The sequence below is a fragment of the Bos javanicus genome, chromosome 13 (assembly GCF_032452875.1).
Source record: "Bos javanicus breed banteng chromosome 13, ARS-OSU_banteng_1.0, whole genome shotgun sequence".
Lineage (NCBI taxonomy): Eukaryota > Metazoa > Chordata > Mammalia > Artiodactyla > Bovidae > Bos > Bos javanicus.
In genome coordinates this window covers 19,119,206-19,141,276 of record NC_083880.1, presented here as the reverse complement: position 1 = coordinate 19,141,276, position 22,071 = coordinate 19,119,206, and the positions used below count along the sequence as shown (strand labels likewise).

General features: G+C 45.8%; 1 protein-coding gene and 1 long non-coding RNA gene across 21 annotated transcripts in view; one reads left to right on the top strand and one right to left on the bottom strand.

Annotated features, from left to right (window-relative positions):
• Positions 1–345: 345 nt before the first annotated feature.
• PARD3 (par-3 family cell polarity regulator) overlaps positions 346–22,071 on the bottom strand; it is a 601,769-nt gene continuing 580,043 nt past the window's right edge. For 18 of the 19 annotated variants that reach the window (XM_061435890.1, XM_061435900.1, XM_061435891.1 and 15 more), the window contains one exon: positions 19,317–21,361. In XM_061435890.1, coding sequence (XP_061291874.1) covers positions 20,965–21,361 — 397 coding nt within the window. In that variant the 3' untranslated portion in view covers positions 19,317–20,964. Of the gene's footprint in view, positions 501–19,316; positions 21,362–22,071 lie in introns of those variants that run through there. The other variant, XM_061435906.1, reaches the window with a different exon arrangement.
• Positions 16,424–19,683, top strand: LOC133259017 (uncharacterized). Of its 2 annotated transcripts, XR_009740233.1 has the most exons (4): positions 16,424–16,631; positions 17,908–17,981; positions 18,566–18,635; positions 19,152–19,683. It is a non-coding gene; the product is annotated as an uncharacterized LOC133259017 (long non-coding RNA). The 2 variants fall into 2 exon arrangements; XR_009740232.1 differs by lacking the exon at positions 17,908–17,981 and having other exon boundaries at positions 16,447–16,631.

The following is a 22,071-nucleotide window of genomic DNA, read 5'->3' as shown; positions in this document are numbered from 1 at the left end:
GTACCTGAAAAGATGCAAAGAGAACGTTCCCAGAACAGCGGGAGCTCCACATGTTTACGGATGAGATAAAAGGAGTTGGAAGGTGGAGCTGGGGTCACAGCAAGCCAAGTGCCGAAGAAGCAGACACTGAAAGGTGTAGAAGCAGTGGACAACACAGCGGCTGCCTTTCAAAGTCAGCTCAGAACATCATACTTTTATGAAGACGCTGTTGAATCTTCAGGGCTCCACTTTAGGGCTGTGTATTCTGTTGGGAAGCCCTCATTGTGTCATGATTTTTTTTTGATTGTGGATTTGCTCTTACCTCAGAGTGCATTGTGGCCACATCTTATATACGTTGTTTGACAATCAACCAGCTTGAGAGAATCACTGAGCCTCTCCCTGGGCTTCAGTTGATGAGGAATTTTGATGAGGGTCACCAACGTCTTTTCCAGTGCTAACGTTTTCAGCACAGCTAATGTTTTGTCACCATGATTTTCACCAATGCCTTCTCCTCACTGTGCCTAGACATGAAAAAATACCAGTACATTATCGGGGAGGGGGAGGATCCCTTAAATAGGCAGACTTGGTGCCATTTGACCCCCCAAAATCCACAAAATTTAGAAACACACAGCTGCTGCAGGCAACATCAGCCTATTTGGTCACTTGGCTTCCCTGTGCCACCCCTGACTGTCTGCTCTTGAGCCAGGATCACAGATCTCCCTTCTCTCATGTCCCAGGCTCGCTTCCAGGCAGGGGATGGTTGGAGTCACTTTTACCAACATCTCCTGCATCTCAGCTGCAGGACCTACATACAATTTCCAAAGGCTATGTCACCAAGGGAACATGTGATTGCAAACATCGACTTTCAATTTTCTGATTTCCTCTGTTAGTATAATCCCATAAACCTAATCCCCGGAGACCCTGGGGTACAAGCACAGAAACACACATTGAGTCCAAGTTCCCAGGAAGAAGGAGGCCAGGGGACTGTGGGGAGGAGGCCAGACAGTGCTGCGCACTGCCTCAGGCAGTTGTGAAAAGAGAAAGGATACTGCTCCCGGCTCTGGGCTCGGAAAACTCATGCCCACGCATTTGGCAGATCAGACTGCCTCATTTTCTGGACACATACACATCCGGCCTTCCAGCATTTGCTTCTTAATCTTCTTAGCTGTTTGCTGCCCGGAAGATTCAGGTCCAAGGCAGAAGGTGGAGATTAGATGTAGTAACGCCCCCTACTCGGGAGCGTGTTATGGAGCACATGGTTGCTCTCTCAGTCACTGCATTTTCAAAGGCCTGTTGGAAATGTCTTGAAAAATTAGCTTAAAAGGGTTTCTGAAGTAAAGGCTGGTCAAAGGGACCTAGCAGGAGTCCTTTATGTGCCTGTCCACCCTGCGGGGCCTGGAGCGAGATTATGCAGCAGCTTCAGGACAAAGCAAGGTGGGTGGCTGAGCAGCGCCCGCCCCAGGAATGATGCTTTGGGAAGTCATGGAGCTGTTTTCCCTAATCCTCCTTGCATCCATTTGGGAAGGATTTGGGTCCGGAGAGGTAGATAGCATTGAAACCTCTCATGAGGAAAAAACCACAATGGACCAGTGTCTGGAGTTCACCAGCTTTGCTAAGAAGGGCTGTTTAACAAAAGCGCCAGCCTGAACTTCATGTTGTGTGACTGCATCGCCGCCAGTACCCTCCGCCAGGCGTCCAGCACAGCCACCAAGGCTGCTCTTATTCTAGACTGAGCTGAGAGGAAAGTCAGGTAGTGCCCTGATGGGCCAGTGGACGAGGATGGGCGGGGCTGTCTGTGACTGACAGCCCCAGCACTCCGGCCTGGAAGCCTCAAGACCCTTTGCACTCAGTGACAGACAGCACACTTTTTGCGTGCGTTCGTGCTCAGTCATGTCCGACTCTTTGCAACACCCTGACTGTAGCCCACCAGGCCCCTGTGTCTATGGAATTCACCAGGCACGGATACTGGAGTGGGTTGCCATTTCCTTCTCCAGGGGATCTTCCCGACCCAGGGATCAAACCTGCACCTCTTGCATCTCCAGCATTGGCAGGCAGATTCTTTACCACTGAGCCACCAGGGAAGCCCATATATGTCTTTTATGAGGATGCAAAAGAACTACATTCCCCACACTGTTGGTGGGGGTGTAAAATGGTACAAACACTGCCAAATTACTACACAATTTCACTTATTTAGAAGTCTAGGAAATTCATACTAATCTGTATTGACAGCATCAGTGGTTTCCTATGGATGAAGTGGACAGCAGGAAGAGGTTACAGAAGGGCATGAGAAAATTTGGGGCTAATGAGTATATTCCTTATCTTTACTGTGATGGTGATTTTGCAGGTGTAAACACAGAACAGAGTTTATCAATTACATCCTTTTAACGTGTGTAGTTTATTGTATGGTAATTAGGCCCCATTAAAGCTGTTTTAAAAACACCCCTGTCTTTTAGTCTTCTGCCTCTTCCTTATCCTTTGAGCACTGAGCACCTTCTCTGGGAAGGTTTCTTGGCCACCACCCCTCCTCTTTTCCCCCCCACACTCTGTTTAGGCCCACACCATGCCCCCCTTCCATCCCTCTATGATAACACTCTTTAGGGTATTTTGTAAGGACTGATCGTCTTGTGTGATACTGAGAGTTGGGCTCCAGCTTTCATTTTTGCATCTTTGGCACCCACTGTGGCACCAGGAATGTCATGTTCAGTGAATATTTGTTGAATGAATGACTAAATGAAAGAATTTTAAATATTTACTTTGCATCTTCTAAAACACTAGATACCAAAGAATGAAGATAATATATGCTTAATATTCAACAAAAGATGGAGGGAAGGCTAGATGGATGGACGGACAGGTGGATGAATGGATAGACGGATGGATGGATGGACAGGTGGATTGATGGACAGACAGGTAGATGGATGGATGGATGGGTAGATGGATGAATGGGTGATTGGATGGATGGATGGATGCAGCCCACATCCCATGTATTAGCATGCAGGAGGCACAGTAATAACCTACCCTTGCAGCTGATGTAAGCTTCCAAGTTACACACAAAATGGCCTCATCACACCTGACCCTGCAGCATTTGAGGTTATAATTCCTCACGACCTGGAGTAAGCTTCTGAACTCTCCCCTTGAAACTTTCCCAATAGCCACAGTGCCCCCAGGCCAGCAGCTCAGACCCCATGCTCCCTCCATGTCAGGCATCACGAGGTTCAGTCCAACCCAGAGCCCTGTTGTGATGTCAAGAATTTTTTCAGGCCTTTCCAAATCAAACTTTACCTGAAAATGTTCTATTTTGTCATGGCATTGAGTGGAGAAAAACGGAATAAATTGTTCCAGTCCAATACCTTCTTTTTTTCTAATAAACCCCAATTTCCCAAATTATAATTAAAAGAAAAATATTAGAGCACAAACAGCATTATAATTTTGAATTGCTGTGTTCGGTGGAGTTTCCTCTCTAAATCCACATCAATAGGTAATTTAACAAAAGGCGAAATCGCAATGGGAGTTCAACAGATGAAATTAACACAGCACACAGCTCCGGACTGAAATATTTCTTTGCCTATGTAATTGCTTGCAGCCACCCTTGTGTAAAAGCCCCCATCAGATTACAGGATTTGTTGTATGTAAATTGAAGACTAAATGGTTGGTAGCACCTTTCAGCTCTGCGATGCTGGAAATGAGTTTTTTAATAGGAAATTAGATTAGTAATATTTTAGTCAACAAAAATGTGGGGAAATTCTGCATAAAGATGAGAAAATCATTCATGCAAAGAGACTTTAGACTCAAGAACGAACAATTGTTGAAATTTGTGAATGGTTATTCACAAAAGAATTTCTCCACATTTCTCCTGGCCAAAGTCCAGGGCAGAAAAAATGATTTTCTCTATACCTTTATCACAAGAGTCCACCACAATGAGTATTCTAGATAACGATAGTGGAGTCCCTTCCTCCAATTCCCAGCGTTTTGTGCGTAACCTGAAAGCTTAAATCAGCTGCAAGGTTAGGTAATTACTGCGTCTCCTGCACGCTAATACACGTGATAGCGGCTGCATCCTAAGAACATGGTCCCTGGAAGGCTGGAGATGGGAACTATTGAGAGGGGGAGGGCGTCCCCAGGGAGGGAGGTGAAATCTGGTGTCTGGTTCTTTGTTCCAGGAAATGGACCTGGCTGTGTTCTAGGAACCAGGGTGAGGCACCTGTCGTTCTAGGCCAGAAGAAAAAGGAAATCTGATACCTAGCTCTTGCTCTAAACCCAGGAAACTTGGAAGCCAGGACAGAACACGCTGTCCTGGTAAGCGGGAGAGACCAAGACAGAGAGAACCGTACTTAGGAGCTGGTCACTGAGCCCCCGAGAGGCAGGCTGAGGGTGAGCAGATGCTGGCAGCATCCCTTCCTCGCATGCTGGACTTGGGGGGCCCTCGGTCCCTGGCTACATGGGCCCCTCCGGACCGCAACTTGTCTTATCACAGGGAACATAAGAGGAAAGTCAGAGAGAGAAAGTGCCAGCAGGACTGAGGTCACCGTCTGTTATAACCTGGTCATGGAAAAGCCCACCACTCTTGCTGTAATTGACGCACTAGAAACATGACGCGTATGTGCGGGGTGGGGGGGCACGCTTCATGCAGGGGGAGAATAGCAGGAGGTAGGGATCATGGGGAGCCATTGCAGAGGCGGCTGAGAATGGGTCTCTTCCCTAAGTTGAACAATTCCTCCCTTCTGAACTGCATCTGAGAAGAGAGAGCGGGTCCTAAACAGGGGGTGCTGCTCCAGCGATGGCATTTCCTTCCTAAACTCCGCCCCTCCCTCAACGACGGAGTGGTGCTCGGAGCTGTGCTGGTCATTGAGCAGAATGTACTGCCTGTGTGTTGGGCAAGTTACTCAGTCTCCTGCAGTGATTCTTCCTCTGTGATCAGAATATAAGAAGAGCCTTGCAGGGACTTGGGGAACGAATGAGTTGGCATCTACATAATGCCTGATGCGTAAGGAGCACTCAGTCACTTTCTTTTCCTCACTCCGTGTTTTGAGCTATTTGTTGTCCCTCTGACCAAAAGCATCCCCCATCCTGTCTTCTCCCCTGAAACTTCTGACTCTTCCCTGGAGCCCCCTAAGGTCCCTTCTCTGCTCCCCCACATCTCGGAACCCACACCTGTTACTACTTATTCTACCACATATGGACTTGGGAATTTGATCAATTCAAAACTTGAATGCATATGACCTCTTACTTTGGGGCAAGCATTTCCTAATTTCATATTGGAAATGATGTCTCCTAAACAGCAAGCTGTTTGGAGGGAGAAGCTGTGCCCAATATATCATCTTGTATATTCTTTTTCAGATTCTTTTAGGTTATTACAAGAAATCGAGTGGAGTTTCCTGTGCTATACAGTAGGTTCTTGCTGGTTATCTAGTTTACATATTGTAGTGTCTATATGTTAATCCCAAACTCTTAATTTATTCCTTCTCCTCTTTTCCCCTTTAGTAACCATAAGTTTGTTTTCTGTGTCTGAAGTTGATTTCTATTCTGTAAATAAGTTCCTTTGTATAATTTTTTTTAGATTCCACATATAAATGATATTACGTGATAGTTGCCTTTCTCTTTCTGGCTTATTCCACTTAGCATGATAATCTCTAGGTCCATTCATGTTGCTGCAAATGACATTTCATCCTTTATTTTACACACACACACACACACACACACACATATACTCAGCCAATGTATATTCGTTTTTAAAAAATATCTGTGGCTTCCCTCATGGTCCAGTGGCTAAGATCCTCCCTCCCACTGCAGTGGGCACAGGTTTTATCCCTGGTTGCAGACGATTTTGCATGCTGTGTGGCACAACCAAAACAAAGAAAAAAATATCTGGCACAGGGTGCAGCCGACAGCACCCGCTGGACTGATTTGAGCTAGTTGTCCTCCCTCAATCAGAGTGAAATGGATTCCATCATACTGCCTTTCTGCACCGCTCTCAGGCAGGGAATTACAGGATTGCCGAGCTGACAGTTTCCCAAAGAGTCTGGACTTGCTTTAAGTTAATCAATGAATCTGAAACGTGGCAGGGATGCTTCCAGGAGAGAAGGCCCACTGAGAAGACACAGAAACGCAGAATATGGGTTTTGCCCCAGGGAGGTTGACAGACCAGGGAGCCCAGTAAGACGTGAGCACAGAGAAGCATAACCAACAATGAGAAGCCAAGCAGGAGGAGAGCTTGGTGGGTGGTGTCTGCAATCTAAGAGCTGTGTGTGGAGGGGAATCACGGAGCAGCTGGGCAGAGTTTTAAAGGAAAGAGACAGGAATCGAGTTGGATATTGAAAGGTGAGCAGGATCCAGGTGGGCAGAAAAGTTGGTGGCTAGGGCAGGGCTGAGGGAGACCTTTCAGTCCAGGGAATGTCATGGACCCAAATCAGACAGGAAGGTGGGATGCAGTTTGACAGGAGGGAAAGTTAGAGATGCAACCTAGAGGAGAAAGATTCAGAAAGGTGCATCTGGGCCACAGAAAGCCTTGAAGTCAAGCTAAGAAAGTTGGACGTATTGTCACAGACCATGAGGCTCCATGGGTCCCTTAAGCTGCAGAGTGACTTCATGTTGATTAAGGAAGGTTGGTCTAGCCTCAGGATATAGCCCCAACCATATGTTCCCAGTGCAGATGGCACCGAATAATCTAGCAAGTCACCCTCTGGCCATGGGACAGCCTGGTCCTGACCACCAGGGCCTATCCCTGCGCTCCTCGCCCTGGCATGTCCGCCTGCACTGGACGCTCCTCACTCACTGTTGAATGTTCCTTCTACAGGCTTCTATGTTCTCAGAGGGGCCATTCCTACCGCAAGAGGAACAAAACAAAAACAAACGCAAGAGGGAACTGTTCGAGAATTATTGCAACAGCTGTGCAGGCTGAGTAGTGGACAAATATTCTCTTACCTGAGACTGAGCAGGAGAATTAGGAAAAAGAATAGACTTAATAGGGTTTTTAGTGGGTCCCTTCCCAAGACAATATCCAAGTGTTCCCTGCAGTAGAAAATGACTCTAAAACACAGCTACCTCCCAAGAAACCAGATCATCATAATCATTTAAGGAACTTAAGCAGAATAATAAGCTTCAAAAACAAATTATGGAGTTATTTAAACGACTACCCTATCAACATGTTAGGAAATTCCCTCTGAAGCATAACAGACCCCAGAAAGGAGTTAAATATCCTGATGATCCCCCCAGTCTTCAGGAAGCAAGGGTCTGTCACTTGCCAGCAGGCTGGGCAAGTGAGCTGGCTCTTTTGGGAACAGGAGTGGGGTGGCCTCTGCTCCTGGGGTTACCATTGAATCCTTAACGCTGGGCAGATTGTTGAGGGTTCCAGCCTGGATGTACAAGCTCTGAGCATGTGATGAATCGGAGCCCAAAGTTTCCAATAGTCAATTTCTATAAAACACATCTGCTGGAGGGGAGGAAGAAACAGGAGAGGGATCAGTGGGTGGAGGATGAAGAACTCAGTGACTGTCTAAGGTCCAGTTTTCTGAACGTCCCTGAAAACTCCCTTCTGAGCTGCGTGGATAGAAGGGGACTGCCAGGAAAAACTGAAGGAGACACCCTTACAAAGGAATCTGTGAAGAAAAACAGCATTTGGTGGGGGTGAGGGACACAGGTTTTAATCACAGGACTAAGCAGTTGCATTATTGATGAATCCTCTTAACAGCTCTGTGAGGTAGGTACTGAAATGGGGAACTGTCCCCATTTCACAGATGGGAACACTGAGGCTTCCAGAGGTTAAAATGGAAGATTATCCAGTAAGTGGCAAAGCTAGAATCCAAACTCAGGCCAGTTGACTCAAGCCCCTGCCATTTAATATTGCACAAAATTGTGTCACAAGCAAGGCTGGGGACAATACTATGCAGAACAGGAGGCAATGGGGGGAACAATGAGCCCCAGTGACAGGTGGAGGGTTCCCAGAGACCAGGGCCTCAGGCACAGGTACTGCTGAGTCCATACAGGGCACCACCACCAGAGGGAGTAGCTCCTTGGGGCTGCAGACAGGAGCAGAGTGAAGACCATGGGCAAGATGGGGGTTCCAGGGACACAGTGGCTGGGTGTCCTCTGTGTGTTTATGGCAGTGGAAGGGGTGAGCAAGAAGGGGACAAAGAAGAGACAAGAAAAGAGCCCAGCACAAAGCCCAGAGGAAGAGCAACATTTCAGGGATGAAGAGGGGGGTCAATATTCCAACTGCATATGGAATCTTCCCAACCCAGGGATCAAACCTGAGTCTCTGGCACTGGCAGGCGGACTCTTTACCACTGAGTGACCAGTGAGCCCCTCCGTAGGAATAACTCCCTAACAGTCACTCAAGAGTCTAGGGGTATTTGCCTTCTTCAGGTTTTTCTACTTCAACTGTATTTACATCTCTTTCCTTTTTTTTTTTATAAAGTATTTTTTATGTGGAGCATTTTTAAAGTCTTTATTGACTTTGTTATAATATTGCTTCTGTTGTTTATGTTCTGGTCTGCAGGCCGTGAAGCCTGTGGGATCTCAGTTCCCCAACCAGCAATCAAACCTGCACCCCCTGTATTGGAAGGCGATGTCTTAACCACTGGACCACCAGGGAAGTCCCTACATCTCTTTTCTCGTACCGTGCTCTGCCTCTTTCTGTCTCTCTCTCTCTCACTGTTTACAGAAACACTACGCACTTGGCGTAAGTGCAAAGAAGGAAATCAGAAGGCTGCCACCACCAAACCTTAAAGTCCTTTAAATAAAGTTTCAGGCGAAGCATTCACTCAACAAATATTTATTGAGTGTCTACTACAAAAAAGAAGCCAGGTTAATTTTATGGTCAATTAATTTCGCCAAGTTAAGCTATCAGAGGTGATGGATGCAGTGTCCTGGGTGCCATCTGGGGACAGCAAATGTGGTCCAAGGCTGGAGCATGTTTGAAGAGATGCAGCTGAGCAGCTTGGTCAAACGAAAGGACAGTGGAGGATGAGCACGGAAAGAAGGACTTGCATAGGGGAGATGTGAACCAAAGCCAGAAATAAGCCTGAAATAGAGCGCTGGGATTAAACAAGTCCCTGAGGTTATGGGGTGAAAAGATCATTTGGCAATTTAAGCATCAGTATCGGCTCTCAGGGACTTCCCTGGTGGCTCAGTTGGTAAAGAATCTGCCTGCAGGGCAAGAGACTCAGGTTCTGTCCCTGGGTCAGGAAGATCCCCTGGAGGAGGGCATGGCAACCCTCTCCAGTGTTCTTGTCTGGAGAAACCCATAGACAGAGGAACCTGGCGGGCTACAGTCCATAGAATTGCATAGAGTTGGATACGACTGAAGCGACTTAGCACGCACGCATGCACCGGGGCCTCAGAGCTTACCTGAAATCCAGGATTCAGGTGTACCTCTGGGGTCTCCAAGGGCTTCAGCTGTTTCTAAAACAATGAGCTGAAGTCTCATCTGGATTTGAATGGACCCGAGGCCTGCAGCCTGCAGATGGATCACTTTGCATGGTGTTGTGATATCTTACCTTCAGATTCATCAAAATGGGATTAAACATGCATGTCCTTAAAAATCTTAGTATTTGTGCTTTTTTTAAAAATCCAACCGATGGTCCTATTTTCATAGGAAAAGCCATAGATCTTTGCAAAGAAAGGTTTATAAAGAAAATGGATAGAGCTTGCCTGGTGGCCCAGTGGTAAAGAATGCATCTGCCAATGCAGGAGACATGGGTTCAATCCCTGATCCAGGAAAATCCCACAGGCCATGGAGCAACTAAGTCTGCTCAGCACAACTGTTGAGCCTATGCTCTAGAGCCTGGGAAGCACGACTACTGAAGCCTGCAGGCCCAAGAGTCTGTGCTCTGCAACAAGAGAAGCCAGCTAAACAAGAAGACCGTGTACTGCAGCTAGAGAACAACCCCCTCTTGCTGCAACTAGAGAAAGCCTGTATAAGAGCAACAAGGACCCAGAGCAGCCAAAAAGAAAATACATAAATTAAATTAAAAATTTTAAAAGAATATGGGTAAAGAGAAGATGCACGATGATTGAGTCAGAACAACACAGCATCTGAAAGGGAAAAGGAAGACTGTCAGACCTATTAAAGTTACATGGTGGCAACAATCGGGATGGACGCTCTGGCAGCAGACACTCCTTAATGTAGAGGTTTCTTTAATGTAGGCTATTAACCATGCTGACCACCTTAGGCATGTGCTTGCCTTGGTAAGAAACTTTTAATCAGAGAGAGAGAGTAGCATTTCCTGCCCTGCGAGGGTGATCAATACTCCCACTCATGCCAAGAGCCCATCTGCCAAAGCCAGCATTTTTGCCAGTCTCTCCAAGTTTCAAAAGGAAAGTTGGCACTTCTGAGCAGAGCATGAATCTTTGACAGTCTCCTAATGGCTAACATTATTAAATAGTAATCAGACGGCTCTAGACTCCTCTGCATCTTGTCATCTCAGGATTTGAAGGCCTGCCTATGTGCCAAGCACCTGCTCCTCATCTCAGCTCCTTCATCCCCCCCCAAGGATGAGGTGGAAAACTTGTACCTCAACTTTCAGTATGTTACCTGACTTCTCTGTGTCTCTGGCTCGCCCTCAGTTTGAGTTCTAGTAAAAAAAAAAAAGTTGTCATTGTTTGAACTCATTCTGGAGAAGCTGTGATTTGGGTCATAAATGAGAGGAAGGAGATCCTAGGGAGGTCCTCACCCTGTAGAGAATGGCCAGTGCTCTTCCCCCACTAGAACTGGACTCTCCATCCTGAAGATCAACCTGTGGCTAAGTGACAGCTCTTACTTCTAGCATTTGTAAAAGCAAAGCTTTTAAACAATGCTTTTTTCTTACTAAACTTTAAAATCTTTTGATAAAGGCCAGTCAGAAAAGACCAGGCCAAGCGTTCATCATGGTAAGAGATGTAAACTTGTTCCAGGTACTGAATCGATGATTAAAACAGGCAAACTGTATGTAAGGCTTTTGCTGCTGAACCAAACTGAGGGTTTAGAAAACTTCTCAGGCTCCTCTTTACTGCACCCAGCTTTTTTTTTTTTTTTTTAAGGAAAAAATAAAACTCTTCTAAACCCCTGAACCAACTCATCAGAAAAGACCCTGATGCTGGGATAGATTGAGGGCAGGAGGAGAAGGGGACAACAGAGGATGAGGTGATCAGATGGCATCACCAACTCAATGGACAGGGGTTTGAGCAAACTCTGGGAGACGGTGAAGGACTGGGAAGCCTGGCATGCTGCAGTTCTTTGGGTCTCAAAGAGTTGAACATGGCTTAGTGAGTGAACAACAACAACAAACCTCTCTCATATGTGCTCAATGGAAAATAGTCTCTCTTAATTTTTTTAGCTGAAGTCACTGGTTAATACCAATGAATTCCCACAGAGCAAGCAGATTTGAAGAGAAGTCAAAATAATTTTGGTGAAGGCTATGGCAACCCACTCCAGTGTTCTTGCCTGGAGAATCCCAGGGTCGGGGGAGCCTGGTGGGCTGCCATCTCTGGGGTCGCACAGAGTCAGACACGACTGAAGCGACTTAGCAGCAGCTATAGCAGCAAAATAATTTTGATCAATGTCATTTACCCAGAGAACATGGGATGGTTACTAGTTAGGAAGTTGAGGCAAGAGAAATTGGAACATTTCAAGGACTTTAAACTGGCAGTAACTTGAGGACCTGTGAGGGCAGCTGTTTTGGGTACAGTGGCTGTAAGACTCCACTGTTCTCAGTCCATAAGTAAGAAAACTCAAAGTTTTGTCAAAAGTCACCCAATTCAAGACCTCTTCTCTTTGTGGGCTTCTTGTAACATATTATGGAACAGTAAGAACCTTAGGGAAAGAAAAGGAACTGATTAAACTGTGGCATATTTATATTATTCAGTTTAGTGGCTCAGTCATGTCTGACTCTTTGTGACCCCACGAATTACAGCTCACCAGGCCTCCCTGTCCATCACCAACTCCCGGAGTTCACTCAAACTCACATCCATCGAGTCGGTGATGCCATCCAGCCATCTCATCCTCTGTCGTCCCCTTCTCCTCCTGCCCCCAATCCCTCTCAGCATCAGAGTCTTTTCCAATGAGTCAACTCTTCGCATGAGGTGGCCAAAGTACTGGAGTTTTCAGCTTTAGCATCATTCCTTCCAAAGAACACCCAGGACTGATCTCCTTTAGAATGGACTGGTTGGATCTCCTTGCAGTCCAAGGGACTCTCAGGAGTCTTCTCCAACACCACAGTTCAAAAGCATCAATTCTTCGGCACTCAGCTTTCTTCACAGTCCAACTCATTACACATCAACAATATTTCTGATTTTGGTTATTACGCTTCATACTAAGTGATGTAGTAAAATATATCAGCAATATTCACATGTTAAAGCTTTCATGATCTGCATGGAGTGACTTCCTGAGTAAAAGTTAACCTCCTACACATACATGCTACATTTAAAGCTCATTTATTGAACTTTTGAGGGCTTCCCTGATAGCTCAGTTGGTAAAGAATCCGCCTGCAATGCAGGAGACCCCAGTTGGATTCCTGGGTCTGGAAGGTCTTCTGATGAACTGATAGACCACCCACTCCAGTATTCTTGGGCTTCCTTTGTGGCTCAGCTGGTAGAGAATCCACCTGCAATGCGGGAGACCTGGGTTCGATCCCTGGGTTGGGAAGATCCCCTGGAGAAGGGAAAGACTACCCACTCCAGTATTCTGGCCTGGAGAATGACTATACAGTCCATGGGGTCACAAAGAGTCAGACACGACTGACCAACTTTCATTGTTGGACTTTTGAGATATTATTGCACCTCTGCTCAGTTGCGATCCCCATCTGCTCCCCCTGAAAGAGCAGACCCCTGGCTTCCTTTGCTTCTCTGTTTCCTAATCTTCCTTCATTTCCCTCATGCCAGCATCACCCTCTGACAATTATCAGAGATTCCTCCTTAGAATAAGACCTGTGTTACTCACTGGAGTGTTTCTAGCATCTAACCCAACACTCACTGCACAGCAGGAGCTACAAACGAGTGAGTGAGTGAGTGAGTGAGTGAGTGAAGGAAGGAATAAATGATTTTTCCTAAACTGACTCCACATTACACATGGTGCATTTCAGGCCCTATACAGTGGCACCTTCTTTAAAAATCAATATTGGCCTCTTCATGGGCTTACAATTACCTTGAATAGATCACACATACAGGATATCCGTGACTTTCAATTAATCCAGAGGGAACCCTAAAAGGACTTAATATGAGCAGCAGAAGATACTCACAGAGTGTATGAAGTAGCCAATCAGAAATTAGAAGTCCCTGGTGAGCCATCCCCTAACGAACAGAGAGAGAGCATTTCCTGGCTTACGGGAAGGAGAGCAGAGCCCGGGGAAGTGCCTCATACAGCTGGATTAGTTATTGGAAACTCGTTTCCTTGGGCCAGCCAGTCCTTCCAGACGCTGAGTCTGTGGCTGTCTGCGTCTCTCCTTCAGGGGCACAGATCAGGGGAACGGAGTGGGCCCTGTAGCACCCGCTGCTGGCTTCCGCCTCACAACTCCACAGTCCATTTAAAGGAGCAGAGGATGGGCACAGCTGTGCGGTGAAGCAACAGACAAACCCCAGAGAGCCTCCTGGAAGAGGTGTCCCATCCTCCTGAGCCACCCAACCCTGCTCATTGCCTGGAAAGACACCCAGTAACCACTTGTGTTTCTCTCCAGACTCTGTGACTGTGTTTGATTAGGATCTTGAGTGAAATAAGCTGGGAATGTCTTCAGAGCTAAAAGTTCCTTTCTATGCATAATTAATATTCCACCTCTTCGGAGATAAATTTTATCTATCCAACTCTGTAAATGGATCGTTTCCCCTTGGCTATTAGTATGTCGTCTCTTTACCAAAAATACAATAAAACACAAAGAAAAATGATAGGTAAAGAAGAACGCCTCGCTAAAAATGATTTACATTTTTCTTCCAACGTGAAACGTTTAAGAATGTTTTTAATGCCTGTCCAGCTTGAAACCCGCTGCAAATGTCTTACAACATTTTGTTACAGGCTTTACCCATCTGTGCTGAAAACAGCTGATGATTTAATGCAAATTGTTATTGTGTTTTTGCACAATCTCCCGGTGATCTTTTCTATTTTGTACTAGCATTTGGGGGTCTCCTTTGCATCTGCTTCAGAGACTTGCCTGCTAGGGTTGGCTTTCTGTTGAGGCCACTCTCTTCAAATGCACACTGCCTTTCCCATGGTGCAGACCCTACTCATTTTTTTTTTTTCACTGTCTTTAATCTCATAGGACTCTTTCTCTTTTCTCAGCATTAAAACCTGGCTGAGAAATGCATACTTTCAGGTCTAAGAGGTTTAAATAGTGAAGTGATGGATCCAAAGCATGGAACAGTGGTTTCCAACAAGGGACCCAGTGGGGTCTGCAGGTCCACACGGAGGCTTGGCTGGTTGTCTATTTCAAAGGCACCTGGGGACTAAAGTAAACTGTTATAGAAGCATTATATTTATCTCACACTATGTGTATAATATATGTACATATGTAATTTTCAAGTGTATGCAAATACTATTATGATTAATAAAATTTATTTTGAGAGTGTTGTGAATTCTCTCTTACTGCATACTATTGTGTTTGTTTTGCCAATTGATGAATTACCATCAAGTAAGGAATTTTAAATTGGTTCAAAACAAAAACCTTCCTTTTACTAAAACCCTCATAACCCCACAGGTTCAGGACAATGGATTCCACCTTCCAATCGGGCAGTTCTCCAACCGGCAAGTCACAAACTCTCCCGGTTTCCTCATGCGTAAAATTGGACTCTCGTTGCTCTAGCGTGCTTCACAGGGTTTGGGGATGCAAAAGAAGCGAACACTGTACAAACTGTAAAGCCCTGCACGCTTAAGTCCACCAAGAAATGTGGGAGCCAGGGGCCTCTCTGCACTCTGACGGCCGCTTCAGATTTTGTGTTAACACTTTGGTTGCTTGGACCAGAGGGTGAGCTCCTTAGGCTCCAATGGGAGGCAAGTCACACAGGAAACATTAAAGGAGGCTAGGAAATGGAGTTGCAAGTCAAGGGCATGTGCAGAACAAGCTTACGTGGAAGCCCTGCAAGCCAAGTTCAAAGGTTTACATTATTCCAAGATACCTGGCTTGCGGGGTGAGTCCTCATTCCAGCCCTCTCTGGGGCTGTCAGGCTGATGTTTGGTCCCATTTCATCCCAAGGTAAACACCCGTGGTGAGTTTGCTGCCGCTGACAGCAGGAGATAGGAACTGAGTGAACCCCGAAGCCAGATCGTTCACCAAGGTCACGACTGATTTAGACATGTGGGGCCGTTTCCTTCCTGTCACTTGCCAGCAATTTATGGCACGTCGCCCCTTCTAGTTTGCAGTCGGCTGGGCCCTGAGCCACGTGAGACTGTTTTTAATGGCAAAATCTTCAAAGTTGTACTTAAAATATTTGCATCATAAAATCCCACATGGAAGCCAAACTTGAGCTTCAGGAGGAGTCTCCTAGCAAGTACGACTCGCCTTCAGAGAGGGGAGAAGGATTCCTCCCGGGCACCGCCTTCCAGAACTGACGGCACCCCAGGAGGAGACTCAGCTCCACAGGAGACACAGGAGAGATGGAAGAAACTCCACGTGGCTCTCCTAAGCCAGCAACGGCGCACGGCGACTCGGCAGTTAGCTGAGCAATTCAAAAAAGCGTGTTTTTCACACATTTAATTGATCCTGTGAGGAAATAAGTGTTAAGGATGAAAGATGAGTAACTGTTCAAACTCACTGTGGGAAACCTTCCTCCCTGTTTCTTGCACTTTTCTCCCAAGTCCAGACTTAAATTGACTCACCTGGGGAGTGACAGGCTGATGCACAGGTAACTCGCTTTAAAAAATTAAAAATGAGGAAATAAAAATTGATTGGCGGGATTTAAACTCAGAAAGGAAAATAAAACTTATGAAGGAATATGATTATCCTCTTTAGCAAAAACATTTGATCTTATCCGGCTCATAGTGAAATCTTTTATAAAAATGAAATTCTCCACTATAGGGTTTCCTCTAAAACTAAATTTATGGACAAAGGACACCTATTGATTTTTCCTTTGCTGAATATGAAAGCTGAGGGAAGAGAAAAAAGAGGCAGAGGAAGATATATGTTGACTGGGGAGATGATGAATTTTTGGAGGGAATAACAACCTTCTAACGAGAAAATAAGTTCCTTCTGTGGGGAGTGCAATGATAACCCCACCTTTTCTCCATGAAATCTGAAGTAAAATATCAGTTTCTTGTTTAAAAAAAAAAAAAAAAGCTTATGCTCAGAATTACAACCCTCATCCTCCACGCATTAAAAAAAATAAAAGTCAATTTAATTCAGCCAGCTTCGTGATCTAATCATTAGTCAGAGATGAAGGTGGTTTTCCATTAAAGTGTCTCCATCACTCTCACTTTCTGACCTGCGAACGTTCTTATTAGCTGCCTTATTAAGATGATATCCTGTCTCTGAAGTAAGAAAAGAAGATTATCTCTTTACCTGACATGTCATTGTCGAAGTAATCTTTGTTAAAAAAAAAAAGAGAGAGAGAGAGAACTGTTAAATAGACATTTAAATGTATAGCCCTTGGTGTCATAGAAGGACATTTATGATGGGACAAACGTGATGGAACCTCAGTCACTTCCTCCACTAGGACCAGCTAAGCAAGCCAGAAACAAATTGCTGTCTGCTTAAGCTTAGGTTGGTATTAACTGGCGTCAAGACTTTTTTTTTAATCCTGATTCAACAACTTTAGTATGTTTTTAAATTAGTGTTCCATTGCTTTTATAGCTACCCCTTTATGCTTTAAAATTTAGTAAAACAAAATATATACTGTGTTGTGAGTCAGCAATCATTGTGTTAAAACAAAACTCTGGCATTCTTGTTATTATACCAGAGGAACAGCTGTCTTCATTTGTTAGGGACTTTAACTTACTGAGGCTTTTTTTTTTTTTTTCTTACAAATAGCAGCTTATTTCAATTCTGTTGGCTAAATAGCTAGTGGCTATTCCATGGTGGCTCAGATGGTAAAGAATCTGCTTGCAATGCAGGAGCTACAGGAGACGCAGGTTCAATCCCTGGGTCGGGAAGATCCCCTGGAGAAGGGCATGGTAACCCACTCCAGTATTCTTGCCTGGAGAATCCCATGGACAGAGGAGCCTGGTGGGCTACAGTCCATGGGGTCACAAAGAGTTGGACACGACTGAAGTTACTTAGCACGCAAACACTGCCTGCAGGGCAGGAGACCCAGGTTCGATCCCTGGGTTGGGAAGATCCCCTGGAGATGGAAATGGCAAACCACTCCAGTATTCTTGTCTTGGACAATCCCATGGACAGAGGAGCCTATAGGCCATGGGGTCGCAAGAGTCGGACATGATTGAGCGACTAAAGCTAACCTAACCTAACCTGACCTAACCTAAATAGCTAAAAATGGGATTTCTGGATCGTATGGTAGTTTTATTCCTTTTCTTTTAACTTTTTATTTTATATTAAAGTATAGTTGATTAAGACTTGGGTTTTAAGGATGAAATAAGCGACACATGAAAATAAGCAGCTAAATATAGAATTCCGTATGCATTTCACACTTGCTGCACGTACCTCTCGTGTGTATACGTGAACACTCTACTTCCTAACGGCAGCTCTGGGAGGACGGAAGCAGTCCAGGAGATGCGAGCCCTTTAGGATAAGTCACGTGGAGACAGCCTCTGGGGCCTGGCCTCTTCTTCCCTCTGGCCTCTTGTTCAGACTTATGCTGGTGACTCATGGTTCAGACAAGTGGTGGTCAGCAAGCTTTGCTTATTTTCTGCTCATTTTCAGAAAGGGTTTGCAGTAGAACCAAAGGCTCTCACTCAACAAACAAAATTCATTTGGCTTACTGACTCAGAGTTGATAGATTAAAAATAAAAAAAGAATTGATAGATCTGACTTCCTTGACAGAAAACCTGAGAAGCCTGGGTTTATATCTCTTTCCTTTTAGCGAGGCAGCCTGACAGTGGTGGGGTGCATGCACCCCTGAGCTGTTGTTGGTCTACCTGAACCCAGGAAGAGGAGGTGGGTATGATGACTGGGTTATACAGACTATCCATACATTACTTAATGTTGTTTTTATAATGGATAATTACACATACATATTTATAGACTTTCTACAGTCTCAATTGGCTAAGAAGGGTGGTAACAGTGAGACCATCCTTTTTGAAGAACTGTTGAGTGACTGCACTTTGATCCTCAGCTTTGTGGGTGCCTTGAGGTTGACACTCACCCCCATTCAAGACTCAGGACTTCTCCGTGCGAACATGTTCTTCCACTGGTCCCAGCAAGTCCTTGTGGGATGCCCTGGAGTAGAGGCCAGTCCATTTTTAGACAAGGCGGCATCATAGGCATATTCTCATTTCTGTGCTGACCCATAACCCTTCCTCCTCTTCTTCTCCGTGCAGCTCCAATTGTCAGTTCTGATCTACAAATCTCCTGTGATTTGGGCCCCTGTAACATTCACTACTGCCTCTCCTGCTCTGCTTCTCACTGTCAGTTGAGATAAATAATCTGCGAGTTTTGGCATTTGCAGTGGGCCTCCTGGTCAGTGAGAAAATTAGCAGATCTATCCATCTTTCTCTCTCCTCCTTTCCCACACCTTGTAGGCATATGAGAACCAAAGACGTGTTATCTATCACCTTGGCTTGCCATACACCTCTCATCACTAATCCTGAGGTGAGAGAATTTGGATTTAGTGTCAAGATGAGGGTAGCTATGACAACTAGCTGATGCTTGGCCCTCCATGGGAGGGTATTTTGAACAGGTCTTTGCAAAGCCTGCCTTTTGGACAGGGACCCACCTGGGGATCTAGTACCCTTTGTGCCTTCAGAGCACCATACAAATATTAACTAGTGTCCTTCTGGAAGAAAGAGCGAAGTCTCATTGTGTAATTTGGGAAATAAGCACTGGACTAGTTGAAAGTGGGCTTGAATTTGGACTGCTGTCTGAGCTCCTGGCACACATGGCTAGGACTCAGTCAGAACATTTGGCCTGTCTAAATGGTCCATAGAGCAAAGGGCAATGGTGGAACTCTTACTAACACATTGCTCTCTGTCCAATTATTCTTTTATTTATTCTAGTGTATCATCAGCTCCTTCCATTCAGAATTTCCCAGCTACTCTGGGCAGCCCGGGCCTTCCAGTGGACTCATTAATTAGGTCCTTCTCTCTTCCCGGTCCCCTCTCTCCTCAGGTGTTCAAATAAACAATCAATCATCCATTTCCATGTTTGCACAGATAAAGACGTGGAAATTTTCAACTTTCTCTAAATATAAGGGGAAGAAAGATCACATCTGCTAATAGACTTTTGAAAAACCCAGCTAGGAGAGTTTTCACAGGAATACTAGAGAGACACAGAGAACAGGAAGAAATATGCCTTTTATTAGAAGTCTCGTATGTACAGAAAGCTGTTCCTCACAGCACAGGGGAGGCTGTGAGGAAGAGCCGCTGTCGTCAGAGGTCACCACGCTTGCACCGGTCACATCATTTCAACACCGCCACGCTCCGTGAACAAACAGAACCATTACACAGAGATGCAAAAGAGACGCGGGGATGGGGAAGGACCCCTCACATATTTTCTAAAAACAAATGGACACAAAAAATACAATGTGCCAGTAAAAAAAAAAAATAGGCATATCCGTACATGTCTTTTTTTTTTTTTTCTTTTTGTTAACACACAATATGCTGAGCTTTCATCTCAAGCTCTTTTCACGTCGGGATTCGCAGGCACTTTAGCAATCCAGCCATGGTTTACAACAGGATGTTCAGACCAACAGAGGAGAAGATGGAAACACGGGAGCAACCCAGGTCCTCACGACCCACACATACGTTAACATAGCGACACAAGGGCAATCTTTTGTCACCGCTGTCTGGGGACACCAGAATGTTCTGTGGGATGTGGAATGTCTGTCCTCTTATTTACCTTTTATGTTTCATGGCAGAATTCTCTACAAGAAGCCTGATGGCATCACCAGGCAGGGAGATAGCAGGTGGAGGAATAGACAAACATCGATTCCAATTGACTTTAAAAGCTGGAGACAGCAGGTGAGATTTTGGAATCCCAAAATGAGTGTCTGGCTGATCTTTGTCCCACACTATGCCCTTCTTGCCAACTCATCAAATAAAAACTAATGAAGAGGGCAACTGGAAGGGACTGGGCCAGACGCTCATCCTGGGAGAACTCTTTCTCTAGCTATCGCCCCCTCCATGTCATGACACGCACCGGGCCAGTGGGCGAGCAGCCCCCTGCCCCACCGGGGCTGAAGCCCGTCTCCTATGTTCTCCACGCAGAGCTGTGACGGCTCAACACACGCGTGAGGGAACAGGACTAAACGAGGGTGTTTATAAATGCAGACAGAATGATCACATCACTGGTAACACTGAGTTATAAGGCAGTTACAAAAGGACCCCCCTGATAACCAGACAGTGTTGGAATATGGCTTAGCTTCTTTTAGACGAAGGAAATTCCCGTTACAAGGAGCTGAGAAAGAAAAGGGAAACCATACTGGTCACAAGGGGTTAAAAATGACTGTGCTGGGAAGTACCACAGAGCCCCAGTTTCTGGTGTATGCCACCCACTTTCATCCACCAGAGATGGAGATGTCACTTCGTCTGAGACACTCAAAGGGGATAAAAAAGAGGGATCAACATCACCTGTGACTTCAGGATGATCTGTTGCCACAAGCTGCACAGGGCGGTAACACAAAGCCACGGGGTCTCCCAGGCTGGGCCAGGTTCCCAGTACCCAAGAGATGAGGAGCGTAGGATGCTTTGAACAGGTGATTGTCACATGGCGGGAAATTCTTCCATGAAATAGACATGTGAAACACAGTGGCAAAGACATTAAGGCCTTCCATCAAACTGCCCACACTGCTTAAAGGCACTGATACCAGCAACAGAAATACTCCGTAGTACCACCAGGGTGTTAAAAAAAAAACTCCCGAATACAAGTCTTCGTAGGAAAGTGTCCTTTATTGCATGACACGAAGTGTCCGCTCTCCTCCTGCTCAGGAATAGAAGGGCCTCCCTTTCTCAGGAGTCTGGAGTCTGTTCAGCCTGGCGACCTGAGAAGGTGAGGGGGGCACGTCCTGCCGGAAGGGCCCCTTGGCGGAGATGTGACTGGGGTCCTGGACTTTCTTATATGAATCATAGTTGTTGAGCCCCTCGGGGGCCGGAGGTTGCTTCTTCATCTGCTGCTCTTTCCGCCTCTGCTCCTGGCGGAGCAGCTCCTGGGTCTCCAGCATGACCCTGGCGTTGAAGCCGTGCCCACCCAGATAGCCGTTCCGGGAACCTTGGTAGCTCGAGTACCTGGGGTTCTCCTTGGCACTCTGGAAGCCTTCCCCGGGAGGGTAGTTCTGCTCCCAAGAATCCTGGGAGACAGAGCTGGCATTCTTCCTGCTTTGCCTAGGAAGCAAAGCCCAAGGTGAGTGTGAGTGTTGGGAAAAGGGGAGGGAGGGAGATGAAGGGGAAGAGTCGGGGGTGGTAGGGGGGGAGCCAGAATAGCATTTCTATATCTCAACAAACATCACAGTAAGTCCTCTCTATATGAACCTTAAGTCATGAACTTTCAGACAAGCAAGTGCGCATTCGTGTGTCCAGTCACGTAAGTTAGTTCCCGTGTCTGGCGTACATTGTCACGTGCATGCATGCTCTGTAAATGGCTCTGCTTTTCTGTACTTTATTGTGCAGTACTGTAGAGTATGGTAGTACAGTATCTTTACTCCAAGCCCAGACATCACTGGAGGTACGCAGACATTACTGGATCGTTTTGTCAAGAGGGTAGATTGAACTGAATCAAGCAAGGAACCAGAACCTATGCCATCATTGTCAGGCATGAGTGAAACTCCAGCTTGCCCTCCGTCTCCTGTTGCTGATGACCCTTCAGCTCTACCATCTCCCACCTCCTCTCCCTGCTCCAGTCAGTAACTCTTCTTGCCTGTTCATTCCACGCCAGCCCCTGTATGCCAGCTGTTGTACTGGACTATATAGTTTTCAAGGTACTGTACTCTAAGAGTAAAAATGTTTTCTTTATTTTCCGTGTTTGTTGTTTATGTATTATTTGTGTGAAAAGTATTATAAACCTATTCCAGTACAGTACTGTATAGCCGATTGTG